The following is a 21,351-nucleotide window of genomic DNA, read 5'->3' as shown; positions in this document are numbered from 1 at the left end:
AAAGTTGTCTGAGAACGGAATCTTTTATTTTAATTTATTATTTGCTCACTCTTAATTTTTTTTTCTCCCTTTAATCCTAAAACTAAACCTCATGTGACACCCTCTCTCTTTCTTTCTTTTCACCTTCCATTTTTATTCCTCTCTGATCATTAATTTCTCACCAACCCAAATTGAAAACCTCCATTTTTGCAGAGCTTCAACATCAGAAGACATCATCAACGGCGGGAGCAATTTGATTTTGTCAGATACTGTAAGTTACCTTAACTCAGAATTTTACATTTTTCGCACTGAATTTTGGTTTGTGAATGAATTATTGGATCAATTTTTTTTTTTTTTTACTAATTTGGTGAAATGTGTAGTGGAAAAAGTCTGATTTTTTTATTTTTTTTTTTTTTACTGCATTGTGCTTGATTTATGTAGTTGATGTGTTTTTGTTGCTATATTGTTTAATTGTACTATCATGCGTGCTGATTATAGAATAAATTTTGTTAATTTGGTTGTAATTCCATGTATTTTTGCGAAATTGAGTTAGGTGATGGATAATGATAAGTTTACTATTAAACTTAATCATGGAGGGATATTAACTCCTGATTGGCAGTACATTGGGGGAGAAGTGCACTATTGGGATAATGTTGATCCCGATTATGTGATTTACTTTGAATTTTTAGCCATGTTGAAGGAGGAAGGGGTAAAATACAGTACTGCATGTGGTATGTATTATCTTTTGCTTGGTTTGGATTTGGAAAAAGGTCTAGTAAGAGTGTGGAAGGATAGTGAAGTGTTAGATTTTGTTAAAGTGGGTCTTGAGAATAGGATGGTTGAATTGTATGTGATTCATGGGGTGGAAGAACCAGAAGAAGTCACCTTTCTTAAAGGCCCTAGTTAAGCAAAACCAAGTGTGCCAATTGTGGCAAGCAGTCAAACAAATACAAAAATGCCTATCCCAAAATCCACTGAAAGGAAGAAACTTTCACTAAGAAAACCAATTAGGACTATCCCTAGAAAACAAAAAACCCCAGCAGTCCCAAACCCTTCCTCACAATCTACTAACACTTAATTTAGGAAAAAAACCACCACCAAGAGCACCAATTAGGACTAGCCCCAGAAAACAAAAAACTCCAATTATACCCAAACCTTTCTCATAGTCTGCCAACCCACCATGTAGGATTAAGAAAACAACAAATCAAGTAACCTGTACCAGAAAGGGCTTGACAAAATTAGGTCTAGACTTGAATATCTAAGTACACCTAATGATGTTGGTGACAGTGTTCTTGATTTTGGTGGAAATGGAGAGAATGCTGATGAGTTGGGAATTGATGGAGTTGGAGATAATTTAGATGATTTGAGAGATGATGGTCAGTCATGTGAGTACATACATGTAGAGGATTGGTATGACACTGAAGGTGAGGGTTATAACTCTGAAAGTGATCATGATTTTGCAATTAATGATGAGGATGGTGGTGATGTTGAGTATAAGGACTGTGATTGGGTTGGTAGTGAGGGTGAAATTGACCTAAGTCCAGCTGAATCTCTGGAGGACAATGATGACGGATGTGATGATGATTACCAACAGGAGTAGAGTAATTCTAATGATGAGAAACATGAGCAGTCAGTTATCAATTTGAAAAAGAGCAAGAAAATTCCAAGTAACACTTAAGAAGCTGGGATTTCCAGGGAAAAAGAGTTGTTAAGCATACCATTATCAAGTGGATGGGAGAGTGAGTATGAGGATGAAGATGAAGATTTAATCCCTAACTTAGATGTTGAAGATAGTGAAGGTGAACTACAAGAACTAACAACCAATGTAGTCAAAGTAGTACGTGGATAAGAACACTGATTCTAAGAAGCTTGTATGGCATGTGGGAATTAAATTCCACTCTCCTGAACGCAGTGTATGCAGGGTATAGCATCAGGTGGTACAATGTTGAGAAAAATAAGAAAATGGAAGCTAGGTGCAAGTGTGGGTGTAAGTGAAAGTTGTATGTATATTAGGATGGTGAGCATAAGTCCTTTGTTGTGAAATCATTCAATCCAGAGCACACATGCAACAGGGCTGATTATGAGAATTTGCAAGCTAAGGCTGGTTGGTTTGCTAAGAAGTATTTGCAGAAATTCAGAGACAATTCTAACTAGTCAAGGAAAAGGTTGGAAAAAGATGTGATGGAAAGGTTTGGGGTTAGACTCTCAAAGTGGAATTGCTACAGAGTTAAATCTCTTCCTCATAAGATACTTCATGGTAACTTGTTTGATCATTACTCTCAGCTGGCCACTTATCTGTTTGAGTTGAAAAAGAGTGATGATGGTATGAGGTTGCAATTGCAGACAACTGAAAGAGAAAAGGATGGTGATCATGTTTTTAACAGATTGTACATCAGCTTTCCAGCTCTACAGGAAGGGTACATGTCTAGTTGCGGGAAGGTGTTATGCATTGATGGTTGCTTTCTCAAAACTTTCTTGGGGGGGGGGGGCAATTGCTAACTGCAATTGGTCGTGATGGAAACAACCAAATGTTTCCAGTTGCTTGGGGTGTGGTAGAGACTGAAAATAATGACTCATGGTCTTGGTTCTTAGAAAAACTAAAACATGATATACCTGACTTTGGTGGAGAAGATAGCAAAGTTATTTCTGATCAACATAAGGCAATGTAAAACTTTAATTTCCTTACATATTACCCTAACAACTTGTGTAACTATGCTAAACAAAACTCTTGGCAGCAGTGAAGCTTTGGTTTCCACTTGTGGAACACAGACTATGTGCAAGGCACATATACCCACCATGGCACAAGAAACATGGAGGTGATGAGTTGAAGAAGCTGTTCTAGAGGGCAGTGTATGCATACAACAAGGCAGGCCATGAAAAGGCTCTTGAAGAAATGAAAACAATCTTTCCTGCTGTAGAAGACTTCATCAAACAAAACCCTCAAACTTTTTGCAGATATGGATTCTGAATAGCCACTAAGTGCAACCTAGTGGTAAATAACCTAGTAGAGACCTTCAATGGGTGGATACTAGAAGCTAGATCTAAACCAATAATACACATGCTTGAAGACATAAGAAGGGCTTAGATGGAGAGGTTATTCATGAAGAAAACTCTAATGGAGAGAGATAAAGACATAATCTATCCAAGAATAAGGAAAAGACTTGAAAAAAACAAAGAGTATGCCATGTTTTGCGCTGTATTGGCATCTGGAAGAATAGAGTGTGAAGTTCTTCATGACATGGAAGTTTTAGTGGTTAATTTAGATTTAAAGACATGCACTTACATGCAGACGGTGGGACCTACATGGTTTCCCTTGTTGTTATGCCATTGCAGCATGTAAGTGGCTAAGAGTACCATGTGAGGATTATGTAGATGCAAGGCTTACTAAGGCAAAGTATCTGGAAGCATATAGTGGTTCAATTAAACCACTAAGGGGAGAGAATCACTGGGAACATGTAATTTTCCCATTGCACCCACCTGAGATAAAAATGGGAGCAGGAAGACTAAGAAAGGCTAGGAAAAAAGCTCCCCATGAAAGACAAGAAAAGCCATGCAAATTAAGTAGGCATGGTTTGAAAATGAGTTGTAGTGTCTGCAAGTTAAAGATGCATACCAAAAGAAAATTCCATCTCAAACCAAGTGATAGTACACCAACTAACCAATTGCAAAAGGTAATCTTCAACCTTATCTATGACTATCTATAACTATTGAGAGCTACTACTTACAACTAACAACTAATTCTTTCTTCAGGTAAGCAAAAGAGGAAGAAAATAAAAACCAATCTGCATTTGCAACTGTTGCAGCTCCTACCAAGAAAGCAACAAGAACACCGGCCAGGAACACTTCTGCATCTTTTGTACATACACGTACCACAAGATCTGCATTTGCAAGACAAAAAGCAGCTTCAGAACCACATAGAGGGAGGGGTAAACCAAGAAAAGGAACTAACTCCATCCTAACAGACTGTGGAGAAGTGGGAACACAAGCTTCAACAGCAGCTCAGCAACCTTGAAACTTCAGCCATGGCAGATTTAATGTTTAGAGTTGGTATTTTGAATGTACATTTTTTGGGATACTGGGCTAGTCAAAGTTCGGATCTAAAACAATTAGTTTTTGTCCTTGTAAAAGCATAAAAGTACACATGTTGGTTTTACCATTATTGGTCCTTATTTTATTATACTATCACACAATACAATAACAACAAATAAGATATGAAACAAAACCTGTTTTCATTTCATTTCATGAATTAAAAAGAGTATATCTTGGTTTCCCACACAAATTTCGATCACAGTACTACATATTCAAATACTGTAAAACATACTATTATACCTTCTCATATACTACTACCCACCCTACTTAATTTAACTACATCTTCACCAACCTACAGTCTTACACAAAAAAAAAAAAAAAAAAAAGAAGCTTATCCAACAAATGCAGATTGCCACAATATAGCCCCTTTCTCTTCCACTCATAGCCTTGAGTTGTTGCTTCAATGTCTTGTTCTCATCTTTAAGTGCTCTTAGTTTTACCCCATATTCATATGCTTGCTTTTGAGTGCCTGTGTTTTTCTCCAGATGCTCCAATTCAGCTTCCATCATCTTATTATCTACAGCTAAACCATTAATTACTTCAATTGCGCGAGGTTCATAGTCTTCCTTATCAATCCACTCAAAAAACTTGCAATCATCAACCTGCATTTCCAAATGAATCTACTTCATTCCATTCCAAATCAAAAAAATTAACACTGACATTTCAAATTCCAATTGCCTTCCACTTTGAACACCCATAGAAATGCTTCCCTTGATTTTCATTAAACTTCCACGCAGTGCGAATTGCAGCAGGCAATCGATGTCCACAATACACCCTCACATTTGCACGAGAATTCGATTTCCTCCTAAACGAAGTGGTTGGCGTTGAGCTCATGCTTCAATAATTGGGGAAGAATTTCAATTCGAAACTTTTTAGGGTTTTCAAATTAGGGAAGAACTAGAATATGAGAAGAGGGTTTTCAAATTGGGGAAGAACTTGGATGATAAGAAGAGGGTCACGTAGGTTTCAAGAAAAAAAAAAAGAAAGAGGGTGTCACGTGAGGTTAAGTTTTAGGATTAAAGGGAGAAAAAAAAATTAAGAGGGAGCAAATAATAAATTAAAATAATAGATTCCGTTCTCAGGCAACTTTTTTGGTCGAAAAATTTCATTAAAGACACGCACTACTCCTGCATTTGTACTTTGTGGTGTTTTAACTACTGTGTAAAGTTGAAGGTGCTCAGTGCACCTTCGCCAAACTTCAGAGTGTTGAGGCCAATTTTGCCTATTTTAAATATACATCTTTAACCATCAATATTCTAAAAAAAATTCAACAGCAAATTGATTTCATTTTTTATAGTTAACTAAATAAGTACATTGAAAATTTTCGATAGCAAATTGGTACAGTATCATTTAAGAAAAAATATGGGGACAAATTGGTATGTCCCCTCCCTCGCTTGAGATCATCTAAGGGTACATTAAAAGAGTTGTGGAAATAGAATGATGTTGGATGATGAGAAAATGAAATTTTAACTCAAAAGCAGCACCATTATATCTAAATCCTGGAGGAAAGCTGAGAAGAAGAGCCAGAGTAGTCGAACATAGGCGTCAACAACTGATTCATGACAGCCAAAGACAGAAGTGGAACCGAGGATTCATAAACTGAGACATGGAATGTTGCAAAGGCTATTCAACTAAACAGTTTCAGCACAAGATCACTTGAAACTGGTACACCTCAAAATATTGGGCATGACTTAATTCTGTAATGACTAATGAATCTCATCAAAGAACTAAAAAACTTATCCAACGACTGAACTCAGCCATGTCATAAGTTAAAGATTTATTTTTGGTAGTCTAAGAGCACAGTGTCCTTGCGGAAATGCCAAGTGCTTGAGATAAACACCGAAAATCTCATGTGACAATGCATTATGCCATAAATGTAACGTGGTGAAGCAGTAACAAGATTCACAGCCAGACACCAAGAATCTTGCTAAATGTTCTCAGAATCATAGGTGATCAAACATTCACACTTGCTATTTGCTTGGATTTCGAAGGGCCAATGAGAAGAGCAACACAGAAATGTACAAAAGATAAGCATAGAATGGAGATAGACAACTACTAATATCTGGCCATCGAAAAAAACAGGTTAACAAACTATTACGCGTTGAGATCTTTTCATACGGAGTCCCTACACTGAAGCTTCAGAAGGTCAGTTTGTTAGCTAAGACCTAAATCAGCCTGCTTATAACATGCAGGATGATTGGCCTCTTACACAAACATATTTATTGCCGAACTCACAATCTTATACCAAGTATAATCCAGCCATGATGTTGCATCATGTAGGGTGGAATATCAGTATACTCACACAAGAAATATATCTTCTGTTGAATTGAAGACAGCGCAAAACAGTGAAAACACCCAGTTGCAGACAGGACTTTTATCATAGGCTCATAGCAAGTAGCAAGACTAGCAACACCCCAATATATACTTCCTTTATTTTCATTTCATTTTCACATTGAAAGACTTGACTCTAACATCTCATTATTCATATTACACATCCCATTTAAAAGACAAGGCATAGTAATATGTCGATAGAACTTAAACAGTTACAATTAGATGAACTAAAGTACGTTATTATTTCATAAATCCTGTGCACTACGAGCCTAAATGAGCAGATACATAAGCAAGGGGGATTATTACTTAAAGTATACAGCTAAAACATACTCTATGATGTCAAGTTCATATAGTGGGTTTGCGCTCAAAACCTGATCCAGGATCCTCATTTGAAGGATCAACATTAAGGGCAGTAACCATAGCATCAGGTGGTCCACGGCGACAACGCTGCATCATCTCATCCACGACTTCAGCCTTGCCCGAAAAAAGAGCTTCCACAGACCCATCTCTCCTATTTCTCACCCAACCCTTCAAACCCAATTGATTTGCATTCTCAATCGTCCAATTTCTGTAGAACACTCCTTGAACTCGGCCCTTGATCATACATCTTACCTGCCCAAAACAACAACAAAAAGCTTAAGTCTCAAAAAGAAATGGATTTCAATTTATTCAGAAAATTTTAAGAAAAATAATTCGATCCACTTTTATAATTTCCAACCAGATGGCCTAAAACATTTCTAAATGCGCAAGATCACTTCAGAAATTGGGTAAATTTAATGAATTTATTAATAGTCCCACACATTCATAATTGAAAAATCAGTTAAGTATCAACATTCCTCATTACTTCGTATTACATATCAGACTACGTTCAGATAAGTGGAAATCAGGAAAACAAAGCATGCCATTTCAATCGATAACTAATGTTTCAGCTAACTTGCCTAGCTATCAAATGTTTGTAGTCAATTAATACACGTTCTTATAAAAATCATTATTCAACAAACATCAATCACTGGTAGGAAAGAAAATAATAACAATTAAGTCACCAAAATTCTGAATACCATATCAAATTTACAACATTAAAAATCAATTATGTACCAAATCATCTCAATATAACCCACCATATAAAAGAAAAATATAATTGTTACAACATTAGAAATATACAGAAAAATCAAGAAAATAACACCAACAAAAATAAAAATTTTACGAAGAGCAATCAAATTAAACAACAAATTATCCTTAAACGAAAACTGGGAATTGAAACAACATTAGAAATCTACAGATAAACCCCAGAAAATTACACCAACAAAAATCAAAATTTTACAAATAGCAACCAAATTAAACAACAAATTACCCTTAAACAATAATTGGGAATTATATAAATATAAATAAGAAAGAAATTATAATAAAAATTCTTACTGTTTTGTTAGAATCCTGACTGATGGGTGCGCCATGTTCATCATTCTGAGACATCATCGAAAACCGAAGAGAAGATAAACAAGATCGGCGCAAAGGAAGTATAGAAAGAGAAGGAAAACGAAGAGAATTGCAATTCGAGTAAAGAGGAAAATAACAATAAGAAATAGAAGAAACTGGAGACGCAAGAATACTGGAGAATCTTCTATAATGTACATAGTTATTGACATTATTATTAGTTATATTTATACAATTGGGATTTCGGAATATTGAGCTGGAAATTCGGGTCCATGAATATGATGATGGGGAGATAATTGTGTGTTTATTATTAAGTTGGGAATTTAGAATTTGATTCAGATTCTGTGACTGTGATTGTGGTAGTGCTAAAGTGAATGATTTAGCCATAGATTTGTTAGCTAAATTTTACGAACACGATGATGATTGGTGAGTTGAGTAGGTTTGGTACTGTTGATTTTGACCATGGAGAGTCTAGAGCTCTTGAAGAGTCAAGAAGGATTGTGATTAAACAATAAATAAATAAAAATAAATTTACTATATATTACTTTCTATATTTGAAAATTTTAATTTAGATGCATTATTTTTCTTTTTGGTTAATCAAAAGTGTAAAAAGATTGAGCTTAAATTGGCTCGAAATGTTAATGAGGCGAGTCGAATATTTCAATACTCTACACAAAAATTGGTGAGAAAGTCGAATTCTTTTATACATTATTATATTTAATCAAATTAAAAATCTTTTGATTCAATAACTTTATTTTGCAATAATAATTAATAAATATATATCATTTACGTACTCATATCATCACATGTATACTTCTTATGATACAAAATTAAAGAGAAAAAACAAATTTTACGCTATTTAGAAGGGCATGTTCACATTTACTTTATTTCAGTTCAGTTCAGTTCAGTTTAGCTCAGTTCAGTTCCAATTAGTTCAATTCAGTTCAGCTCCTAATTTTCCTCTTTCATAAAATATTCATTTTAGCTCAGTTCATTTCACTTCAGTTCAGTTCAGTTCAGTTCAGCTCAGCTCCAATCAATTCAGTTCAGTTCAATTCAGCTCTAATTGGTTCAGTTTAATTCAGTTCAAATCTCAACTCGTCATAAGCTTGGTCTTCCGGTTCCCCCATATCCGTCTCCTTATTAACATCATACAACTCGTCACCATCATCACCATCCATATCCTCATCAGAATGAAGGTTCTCATCAGGATCCATGATATGTGCACACCTACAGTAAACAAGCAAAGCATGTTGTTAGTCATCACTAATGACAATCAAATCTGAGGCACGAAGAAAGACAAACACTTACCCAACTTCTTTGGTTTCATAACAAATTCACATATAATCCTCTAAACAATTCATATATTTAGTTCATATTACATGCTTATACTTTGAAAATGCAAAAAAATAAAACACTTCCTGAAATAAACAAGGTTGTTGGAGCATAAGATATTTAGTAAATAAAACATGCATTAATAAAAGTACCTCATTCGTGTATTCCCTCATTGTGGTCAGATCGAATATAAGTAGCATCATCATCATCAGTTGCTACATCAAGTGTAGGAGCAGTGAAAGGGGGAGAATCATCAAATGCATCATATTCTTCCTCGTCCTCAACCTCTCCAACCCCTAAAATTCTCCTTTTTCCAGACAGGACCATGGACCATTTTGGATCGGACGGGTCAGTTACATAGAACACTTGCCTAGCTTGAGATGCAAGGATGAATGGTTCAAGACTATCCCGCAAGTGGCCAAGATCTACAAGAGTGAAGTCATCATTTCTCACGTTGCGCCTATTATTATCGACCCATTTACACTTGAATAGACCAACCTTGAAGTCACGGTAATCTAGTTCCCATATTTCCTAAATTCGTCCATAGTATGATAATAGTGCGTCAACTGGTGATGTATCCTTCGCACTTGCAAAATCTCTTGATGAAGCCACAAGAGTGACACCACTATTTTGAGTCGATGAGGATTTCTGATCCCGACTTTCAGTCTAAAATGTGTACCCATTTATATCATATCCCTCAAATGAATGAACATCTTCCTTTGGACCATAATCTAGCCACTTCATTGTATCAGACACAGTCTCATCAATTGACGCATCACACGATCATGGAACCACTTCACAAACATCTTATAATGCAACTGCATTAGTGCTCTTTCCCCTTTTGATGGATATTCAACACGCAAACTATCCATGTTCTCTTCTAAATATGGGTGAACCTCCGCAATATGATGAAGCACAAATAGGTGAGCTTGCATGATTTGATCTCGAGCAGCCCAGATCCTTTTTGACCCGATTTTGCCATGAACATCAAGTCTCCCTTTATTTCGGGAAGTGGGAAGCCCAATAGGTTCGGCAACGGCAACATACTCTGCCACGAAATTCCCAATCTCCTCGGACACAATTCCTTGTATCATACGGCCTTCCGGATGGGATGGATTTCTTACTTTATCTTGCAGTGTACCCATGTGTCGTTCAAAAGGGTAGCACCACCTCATAAATACTTGACCGCACAACTTAATCTCACAAACCAAATGCAGAATCAAATGCACCATTATGTCAAAAAGTGAAGGTGGGAAAAACATCTCAAATTTGCACAAAGTTACCACAACATTCGCCTGGAGAGCATCAAGTGTAAAGGGATCAAGAACTTTGCTGCAGATAGTATTGAAAAACCCACAGAGGCTTGTTATAACTTCTCTCACGTGCTTTGGTAAAATACCACGAAGTGCAATCGGTAGGAAAACTTGCATCATCATGTGACAATCATGGGATTTCATACTTGTCAACTTCAATTCTCCATTTAAGGAAACAAACCTTTTCATGTTTGACGAGAACCCAGATGGAAGCTTAATGTCATACAAACAAGCACAAAACCTCCGTTTTTCTTCCTTTGATAATGTGTAGCAAACTGGAGGTAAATACACCTTTTGGTTCTTTCCTTTTCCATCACCTTTCTTCTTTGCGATACCCGTGGCCTTTTCCTTTCGCTTCCCCTTACGGTTTTGACCACCATCTTCGTTTCCCTTTTCCTTAACCTTCTCCATCCCTACCTTAGCTTGAACCCACAACTCCGGACGAACACCCCACTCTTGCAAATCTAACCGCGCACTCTTGCCATCCTTCGTTTTTCCAGGAATGTTCATAATTGTCCCCAGAATTGCATCACAAACATTCTTCTCTATATGCATCACATCGAGACAATGTCTAACATCATGTTCTTTCCAGTACTCAAGCTTCTAAAAGATTGATTCCTTTTTAAAGAGAGCGTGTGGGTCAATTGGTTTTGTTGTTTTACCAAAAACACACGGAATACCCTTCACTCTCTCATAAACCTCCTTTCCACTCAATGTCCTAGGCGCAACCCCCTCCTCAACTTTCCCATCAAAGGCCTTTTTCTGCTTACGATACGGGTGATCGCGCCTAAGAAATCTTCGGGTCCTCACGTACACATATTTGCCATAGTGGTCAAGGTACACGTTCGGTGTGTCATCAATACAAATGGGACATGATTTATGCCCTTTGTTCTTGTACCCGGACAGATTGCCATATGCAGGAAAATCATTGATGGTCCACATAAGGGCAGCACGCAAAAGAAACATCTCGTTCTTATGGGCATCCTAAACGGTAACACCTTCGTCCCACATCTTTCTCAAATCATCAATAAGGGGCTCAAGGTAAACATCAATGTCGTTTCCAGGTTGCCTTGGCCCCGTTATCAAAAGTGAAAGCATTATATATTTCCGTTACATACACAACCACGGAGGCAAGTTGTAAATCACTAAAAGTACCAGCCATGTGCTATGTTTAGTACTAAGAGTGCCAAATGGCTTCATACCGTCTGTGCACAACCCAAGCCTTAAATTTCTGACTTCACCACCAAATTCCCTAAACTTCATATCGATGTTCTTCCATTGTGGAGAGTTAGCAGGATGCTTCAACAAACCATTTTTCTTTCTTCCCTCAGCATGCCATCTCAGGTTCTTGGCATCTTTTGGTATTGAAAATAGACGCTTTAACCTTGTAATAATAGGAAGATACCACAACACCTTGGCAGGAGGTCCTTTACTACCAGCATTGCAGCTTGATCGCTTGTAACGCGACTTACCGCAACGTGGACACTCCTCCAACTCTTCATATTCATTTCTATACAGAACACAGTCATTAGGACATGCATGTATCTTCTTATACTCCAAACCAAATGGACACATTAGTTTCTTTGCATAATAATAGGAATTAGGAAGTTCATTCCCATCTGGAAACATATCACATAACGCAGTCAACAAAGAAGTGAAACTAGTGTCACTCTAGTTATGCTTAGACTTAATGTTAAATAGTGTAAGCACGACTGAGAGTTTTGTGTATTTTTTGGACCCGGGATACAAAGGCTTTTTGGCAGCCTCTGATAATGACTCAAATACATCAGGTCGGTCACCAAATTCACCTTCAACATCACGCATCATCTCATCCAAGTGATCATCACCACCACCATCCTCGGTGTCATCCCCTTCACCACCATCATCACTCCCATTTTCTTCTTCAACATGAATCTCGGCACTTTCAACATGCGTCTCATTGCCAACAACATTCTCCCTATACGATCCCTTCTCACCATGCCAAACCCAAACATGATATTGAGGCCTAAACCCATGACATTGTACATGAGCCATGATGGTATCCACACTATTGACCCTTATGACATTATTACAATTGACACAAGGACAATAAAGGTAATTGATACCCGTTCTAAGCTGATACTGTGAAGCACTCTTGCAAAACTCTTGAACCCCATTAAAAAATCCAATGTATCACGTCTACCATACATCCAACCGCGATCCATTGACGCTTTAAATTGCCTTTAAACATACCAACACATTTCAAACAATGATAAATGTAACATATATTATGTAATCAAAGTACATAGCATATATATCATCCATATATCGTAAAAATGAATGCTCCCAAAAGGTCCTTATCACTCCAACCTAACCCATACTTGAACGTCTAATCTCACTAGTGAATGTATGTCAACTTTTCAATTTTAAGGAAAATCCGGCAGCATTTCCCCCCAGTTCTCCAAGTACACGATGTAGGTAATAACTTACCTACATATGTTCCCAGAGAACATGGTGAGAAAATGAGAAGCCCGGATATTCCTTAAAATCGAAAAAGAGACATACATTCACTACCTAAGTGAGATTAAACGTCCAAGAACAGTCCTAACTGGGGACTATTCAAGACTTTCTCCTATTAAGAAAGACTCGAACGGGTATCTAGGCAAATGATGATGCAAGCATTCAATTATTATTTGCATTTATTTGACATTCAACAATAAACAAGTTCATTCATTTAAATAGGGATAATAATTAAATGAACGTACATACAATCAAACTAAGTTTACTTGTATATATATATATATATAGCAATCCATTATATTCATACATTGCAATTTACTAACCACATTTAACAAACTAAAATGTTAACTAATATATATTCTATTCATAAATTTCATTTAAAGCTACTCAAATTCAAACAATATATATATACATATGAAACTTGAATTAACTACTTGAAACCCTAACTTGAAATTTTGGAATAACAAACAATTAATACTAATTAATACATATGAAACTAAAATTTAGCAAGAACTCACCCTAATTTGAGAGTGAGAAAGACAAAGATTGAGGGATAAGGATGACAATTGGAGGGAGAGAGAGAGACAACAGAGAGTTGTCGTGCTTGGGCTCGGTTCAACAACACCCTCGAACAGGCACCACCACCAAGTGCACCCACGAACAACCACCAACAACCTCGACCAACCACCAACAACCTCGACCAACTAGCAGCAGCCTCGAGCAGCCTCGACCCACGACCCACAACGCAGCTTCACTTAAATAGCCAAATTACAAAATAAAATAAAAAAAGTATATGAATGGAGTGGTGGTGGTGGTGGCCGGAATCTGAAGAAGGGAGAAGAGAGGTGAGGACGAGGGAGACAGAGAGGAGGAGTGAAGGCGGGTGACTTGAAATTTTTGGGAAGTGAAGTGGTGAAATTTCAGGGAGGAGAAGAGAGGGTGTATCCCGCTTTTTTTTTTTTTTTTTTTTTTTTAAAATGGTAAGCGGTTCGGCCTTGAACCGCTTGCCAATTTAACTAATGGTAAGCGGTTCAAGGCCAAACCGTTGGCCATTAGTTAAAAGGCAAGCGGTTCGCGCCAAAACCGCTTGCCAATTCACTTCCCTCTTTTTTTTTTAATTAATTAAATGGGAAGCGGATTTTGTAAACCGCTTGCCTATTATGGCTTCCCATCACATTTATTCTACTAGTGAAGAGGAGAAGAAAAACTTTGTCTTTTGAAAAAAAAACTAGATCCCCTTAAAGAAGGAGAAAAACGCAGTGTCTTGGGGGGTGAAAGTTCCTCCTAAAGAGGAAGAGTTATTATGAACCAAAAAACAAACAAAAGTAACAAATCAAAAATCAAGTAAGAAAACCCTAAAATTTTCTCCGTTTTCTCTTTAAACCTAGCCACAATAGTTAAACTTAGGGGCTGCCATTGTTTTTTAATTGATGGTAAGCTTCAAATTCTTCTTTAATATAATGTTTTTAGCAAATAAAGATCACCAATTGTATGGTGATTATAGTCAATCCCTCCATGTAGGTTTGGACGGTCCCTCCATGTAGGGTTTAGTATTGTTTGTTTTTAGTGTGTTCAGGTTTACAAATTTGGAAGATTCTTCTAGCAAATTTGTGGAATTGCGGGTCTGTTGTCTGTTGGTATAGGGGTGCAGATTTCAAACATTTGTCTTGCAAATTTGCAGTTTTTGATGTCCAATCAAGTTTTATCACTTTTGCGACTATAAATCAATGGAGCTCCGTCAAGAACGATGCAAAGACATCTAAATTATCCAGAATCAGTTCAAAAGCGATGCCATTAGTTTAGTGGTGTTTATTTCTTGTATTGAGAATTTAGATCTCATAAAGGATGATTGTAACTGCCGAATGATTATTATTATTTAAAGAAATCACCCCTCCCTATTCCAAAAAAAAAAAAGAAAAAAAAAGAGTAGTGCAGAGAAAAACACAAAAGAATATTGGGGCTTTTCGCCGGTAAAAACTAATGGATAACCCTCCTAAAATTCAATATGGAAGCCTATGGTTTTAAAGAGAGGAGAGATACCTTGCTAGATAGTACATACAATCTGTAGTACCTTGTAAATTTCCTTTTTTTTTTTTAAAAAAATATACTTTCTACTCTAAATAAAACCCTTTTTAGGAAATATCCAAAATATTACCGCCACTATGCTAAATGCTAAGGCTAATTTTCAAAGTCAAACATCAGAAGACTAAAATAAAAACCAACTTTTAAGAAATAAAACTTGAGTTCACAACCTCAAAAAAAGAGTAAAATTAAATTGTTCACAAGTTAGAGCCAATCCAAACATGACCCTTTTTAAAATCCAACTTATAAATCAATAAACATAATATTGTTAGTCCATAAACCTTAATTCAATAACTCATAATATAAAACTAAGAAAGCATTGCAAGTAACTATGTACACTTCTTCCCTTCATGCTTCAAGCACTGATAGGATAAAGTCGTATCTCCTAATCAAAAGAATTATCCAGGTCTTGTAGCTAAAGTAGATAGGGAAGTAGGGTCGACTCCACAGAGAAACAAGTCTTTCTATTCCTAATTAATTAATATAATCTAAATTATTAAGCAACCAAATTATTTTTAGAGGAATTAAACTAAAGAGAATAAATAAACTAAAGCGATTAAAAATTATATGATTAAAAATAAAACAAAGCCTAGGGTATAGGTTCACCAGTAAATAATATTCTAGGGTAAAACATAATAATCTATCATCGATGCATCAATTAATCAGATCATAAAGGACTTTTTCTATGTATTATAACCACAGAATAAATCTACCGATATTAAATTGCATCTCTTGAATCTTGACTTAACCATGTATAAATTAAACTGCCTATTAAAACTAAGCCTAAACATCAATCCTCATCTCTCGGATCTCGAATCAATATTGCAAAAATCATACAATTAAACCAGACCTAATCTAATTGCATATCATTAAATCAATCAATAGGAAATCAATCAAAGCATTCAAAATCAACAATAATAATTCACCCCTTCATATTATTATGGATCTCCACAACCCTAGAAATAGATCTACTAACACATATTAAAATTTAAACTAAGCAAAGCAAATAAACAAGACATGATTAATCAAAGCAATTAAATTACTGAAAATAAAAAGAGAAGAAATTATTACCAAAGTAAATGAAAGTAATGAATAGCATAAACCAAAAGTGTAGCGAGAGAGAACAAGAGTAATAATCCAAAAGCTTAAAACTAAATGTGAGAAATTAACTAATTAGAGGAGGTAATCATATATAGCTTAACAAAAGGTATTTATACTTAATCTAAAAATCCTAATTAAAAACAAAGTAAAAATGGTCGAAATCCTCTTCGAAAACATGCGCCTGTTCGGGCGGAGATTCGCCAAGCCAGGCTCACATTTTTAGTGAGTAAAGCTTGCTTGCGCCTGGTCGGGAGTGCATCAACTACCTTTCTTCCTTCTACCTCGCCCGGCCGGGCACGCCTTAGGGCGAGGCCACTACTCTATCCTTCCTTCCTTCCTCTCTAGGCTAGGCGCGCCTCAGGACGAGCCACTACCCGGCGGTCAGGCGAAGGTCTGGGCAATTAGGATCTTCGATTTGGGCTACTTCTCTTGGCCCAAATCCGGGTTTCCACCTTCGCTCTTGAATACTTGGTCCATTGCCTCGGTCTCTTCTTTGTCGAGCCCTTAATCACCGATTTGATGACTTTAAACGGTCTTAGGCTACGGAAGATGGTCATATTTCTCTAATGCTCGTAGTGGTTCCAATAAGTCCGGGAAAATGCTTAAAATCTGCAATTTCTATAAAACAATACCAAATCTATAAAAACACTAGAAAAAATATTAGTAATAAAAGTGGCTCTAAAGAGCCAAAAAATACATCTAAATATGACCAAGGGACGGTGGTAAAATACTATATAAAATGAACATATCGAGTACCTGCCACTTTCCCTTTATTTCAACCCTCTACTCACCATATAAATAGGTCACAATAGGGCTAACCATAGGAAAGCCAGCACAAACACAAAAGTACGGATCAACAAAAGATGAGTACATATGCACCACACTAATATGAATATCCTATCATCGATAAAATAATTAAAACATGCTCTCCATACAATCACAAGTCAACTTCCCTTTGACTCATAACTAGAAATATTAATTAATAAATAATAACTTGGGATTACGCATCGAATGAGTTTCCTTCCTTTAAAATAGCCCATTAAAAATGGAGCTTCCAATCAAGAAGCTACCTCAATTGGCACCTACTATGTCACACTTGGTGACAGAATTCCAGCGCATTAATAATAAAAGAAAGTACAACGTCCTGTACCCATGTAGAAGCTATGATCAAATATAAAGTCACATAAGTCTCCCCATATGTTCATATTCAAGGCCTATACGTTCTAAGAGTTTTGGTGCGTATCCTCTTACACTTTACGTGATTTACCAATTTAACTAATTATGACTCCAACCAATCAATCAAGAACATACACAACAATATTTAATACACACTTCCAATTCAAACTTGAATAATTAATGAGCACATACTATTTATTTTAATTATGGTTCCTTGTCTAGTTTTGTGCACAAAATTGCACAATTACTACCTTGGTGTATAGAATGCACTAAGAAACTTCCTTGACTCAATCTCAACTTAATTGAGCGAGTAGATAAATAAACTAACTTCTTTACTTAACACCAATAATAAATGGGTGAGAATTAATTTCATGAATCATGCTCAATAATTCTAATTATAGCTCTTTTAAACATACTGTAGGGAATATTTCAAACACTCAACTTTGAGCCCCACTATGATCATGCTTTAAGCATGGTGGCGTCCAAAGGGAAGGAAGTTAGAGTAAAAGAGTCACCAACAAGTTTTAGGAACTTAGAAACCGTTCACGAGGAAAGGTTACACCCCTTCATGATCACAAAGATCGCTAACTCCATAGTAGTCTTGAACCATGACTGGAATTCGGGGATGAAGGTACAAATATAACCTAAAAGAGAATAAACTTGCCCTAAATAGGCCTTTACTTTGTTCTTTTCATATTCATGTGCGCTTTTCGATCAACATACAATCATTATATTAACCCTAAGCATATTTAATTTATGTTGGTTCATTATTAATGCACAAATAAATCTATTATTGGCGATCACTTGAATTAAAATCATATTAGCCTAAACAAAATTATTAATTATCTTATTAAGCATGATTTCAAGTAAAATTTCCCTTTAAACCTGCAAGAGATGGGTTGATCCAGCAATAACAATAATAATATTAACTCCACAAATCATCATCATAATAATCTCAGCAAAGCATAATATTATTAGCAAGATCCTAGCCATGATACTAAAAAGATTAATAACAAATCTTAGCATGTCACTAAACAATAAAAATTAAAGATTTATTCCTAACATGATACTAGAAAGCAATAAAGACATCCTAACATGATACTAGGAATTAATAAAATAATCTAAGCATGATTTCTATATTAAAAGAATAGTTAAGTAATCAAATTACTTACTCTGAAGCCTTGTACCTCTTTCTATTAAAAGAATACACACGTTAGTAACTTCAATGAAAATATTAGATCAAATGATAAAAATAATATCAATTGAATACAAATTAGGGACCAAACCCTTAGAACTATCAACCTTTCACGTCGAGGTCTAAGGCAATTTTGAGCTTGGTGATGTGTGTCTAAGTCTCGTGATGAACGTATGGTGTATTTTGAAAAAGCTAGGCTTAGAAATCAAGAGAGAAAGAAATAATAGGCTAATAAGCTTAGAGAGAGAAATAAAGATGATGATTGTGGGTGATTATTGATTGAAAACGGGGAAAATCGTCCTTATTATTAGAAAAAAAGACCGTTACGATAAGAAAAGATTATGAATTTGACTCAGAGTAGAACCAGCTCCATTGCGGCGCGACAGGGCTATCACGACGCAATAGCTCTATCACACATCGACAGGCCTATTGCAGCGCGATGGACCTATCACGGCGCGATAGAAGCTGTATGAGAAATTCCGTACGGAGTCCTTCCTCCAATTGAATTGAGTTACTTAGAGTTGATACTTATCTTTTATTAAACCGGTTTTTTTTTTTTACAAGAAGAAGAATATTATCATTAATAAATAGCCATACAACATCTACAATAATAATAAAGATTTGTAAACCACGGATCTAGAGAAAATAACATTAATTTTATAATCAAAAGCATAACTAATTTGCATATCGGGCATAGCTCACACTCCACCACTTCAAACTTGATGCGAGGAGTGATTTTCGTTGTCTTTGCATCTTTCCAAGTAGAGACATTTGCAATATGCGCTGATGTTGTGATCGTAGAGTTGATGACGAACCCTAAACCCATATGAATCCAAATCACCTTCTCAATTATTATCAAAACCCTAAAAATAAAATTCTCATCCATAGATGAGAATCAAAATCCTAGGAAATTGGAAAACCCCCCAAAAAAATTGGGACACACTCTCACAAATGGAGAGAACAAAAAAAAGCAAAACAAATCAAATAACAAAAAAGTGAATTAAATAAAATAAAAAGGGTCGGAAATAGTCTAATTTCTGAAGAAATTAGACTAATTCCGGCCTAAACGGCCAAGAAAATTAAAACCCTAAAGAGAGTAGAGAGAGAAGAGAGAAAAGAGAGAAGAGGGAGTCAGCCGACTATTTTATTATTAATCCGGATTTAATCCTTTTAAAACACTTGTTTTATTCCAAATAGAATTCTTTATCTTTTCAAAATCAATAATAATTATAATTATTAGTCTCAATCCCTTTAAAACTTAAAATAACTTCTAGATAATTCTAGAAAACTAAGATAAATCTTAAAGACTTTAGGAATACAATTATAATTAATGGATCCTCCACATGATCATTGGGCCGCCCATAAAACTCAGTTAGACCCAGTTTAGTATTTTGACCATAACTTTCTTGTTATAACTCGGAATTGGGCTTATAATAATATATCGTTAGAAAGCTCTTTTCAAGCCCCATCCAAATACACAATTATTGGACCAATATCATGGAGAAAATTAAACTGGATTGGATGTTTTTCATAAATAGGATATGAAATGAATGATTTTCGAAAATAAGAAATGAATAATTTTTATGAAAACATTTTAGAAAACAGGAGAATTTACAAAACTTTTCAACATTTCACCTCGTTCGATATTCAATGATGTGAAAGATACTCATCACTGGGTTTGGTTGTTGAGGAGACACAATTAGGTGTCTACACATACACTAGGATGTTTTGCACGCGCAAAGCGCGCATTGCTAGTTGGAATTTTAGGGTGTAATTTTTGTCTTGAGGTGGAGGTTTTTTATTTTCATTTTCCAAATTCATAATGAGTTTGAAAAGAAATTTATGTTTGGTTACTTGTTACATATGTTTCTAAAGAAGCATTGAGTATGGTTGTTGTTTTAAAAAATTGATAATAATGTTTTTGGTAAGGGAAAAAAATGAAGTGTATTCTATTAAGAAACTAATTTTTTGTAAAAAAGAAAAGAGTGTTAAAAATTGATCAATTTAGTTATGTTGTTTTTGTGTTAACAATAGGTGTTTAGAGATGTTTTTAATTTGCATGTAGCCTAAATGTATAAGCTTGATTGAAGTCCAAATACAATAAATGATGATTTTGTAAAGCAAGGAAAATGAAGTGCTTAAGAATGTAGAGATGCTTTCAATTTGCGTGTAAGCCCAAATGTATAAGCTTGGATGAGTGGATGACAATTTAAATTTTGCTAACAAACCTGTAGTCTTGGTCCATTTACTAAACAATATAGGGACATTTTTTATAAGCCCAAATGCTAGCTTAGTGTCGTAGCTTAGTTTATTTTTACTTTGTTATCAATCATATAGAAGTTATATATTTAGGTTATAAACACTAGTAGGAAAAACTAAATGGGAAGCCCCAAATGGCAAGCGGTTTTTAAAATCTGCTTCTAAAAACCCACCAAAAAAAGTAAGATGTGTATATGCAAGCGGTTTAGGTTGAACCTCTTCCACAAATGTAATGGGAAGCGGTTCAAACCGCTTGCCAATTTTTTTTTTTTTTTAAAAAAAGCAGGACATCAAATATCAAAGAGTTTGGTTGAATTTTTTGGCCAAAATTTTCAAGCTTCATTTCAGCATTCTCTCTCCCGCGTTCAATCTTCAATTCACCTATCTCTCTCTGGAATACTCCACCTCAAACACCACTCCCTTCACTCCCTTTTCTCTCAGCTTTTGTTAGTTTATTTGGTTCGGGTTGCTGCTGCGTAGGGGTGCACTTTTGTTGCTCTTCGTGGGCAAAATACTCGTTAGTTGCTGGTGGGTGTTCGTGGTTGTCGTTGGGCTGCTGGT

The 21,351-nt window shown here is 35.7% G+C and overlaps 1 protein-coding gene across 1 annotated transcript; it reads right to left on the bottom strand.

The window, feature by feature from the left end:
* Positions 1-5,039: 5,039 nt before the first annotated feature.
* LOC145612255 (uncharacterized) lies at positions 5,040-8,317 on the bottom strand. The gene is made up of 3 exons (XM_081667636.1): positions 7,816-8,317; positions 6,771-7,011; positions 5,040-5,620 (listed from the first exon to the last, which is right to left on the bottom strand). Exons 1-3 carry the CDS (start codon positions 8,215-8,217, stop codon positions 5,535-5,537), a joined length of 729 nt encoding a protein of 242 aa, XP_081523762.1. The 5' UTR covers positions 8,218-8,317; the 3' UTR covers positions 5,040-5,534.
* Between the last annotated feature and the right edge of the window lie 13,034 nt (positions 8,318-21,351).

This window comes from Chenopodium album, chromosome 3 (genome assembly GCF_948465745.1).
Source record: "Chenopodium album chromosome 3, dcCheAlbu1.1, whole genome shotgun sequence".
Classification (NCBI taxonomy): domain Eukaryota; kingdom Viridiplantae; phylum Streptophyta; class Magnoliopsida; order Caryophyllales; family Amaranthaceae; genus Chenopodium; species Chenopodium album.
The sequence above is the reverse complement of the archived record's forward strand: the minus strand, read 5'-3'. Positions and strand labels throughout refer to the sequence as shown.

Excerpts from the sequence above, each read along its gene's own strand:
- LOC145612255 (XM_081667636.1), bottom strand. The coding sequence starts at position 8,217 with ATGGCTAAATCATTCACTTTAGCACTACCACAATCACAGTCACAGAAT. Across the intron at positions 7,012-7,815 it reads GTCAGGATTCTAACAAAACA|GTAAGATGTATGATCAAGGG; the intron begins GTAAGAATTTTT and ends TGTTTTGGGCAG. Across the intron at positions 5,621-6,770 it reads AAATGAGGATCCTGGATCAG|TTGTTGACGCCTATGTTCGA; the intron begins GTTTTGAGCGCA and ends GTCATGAATCAG.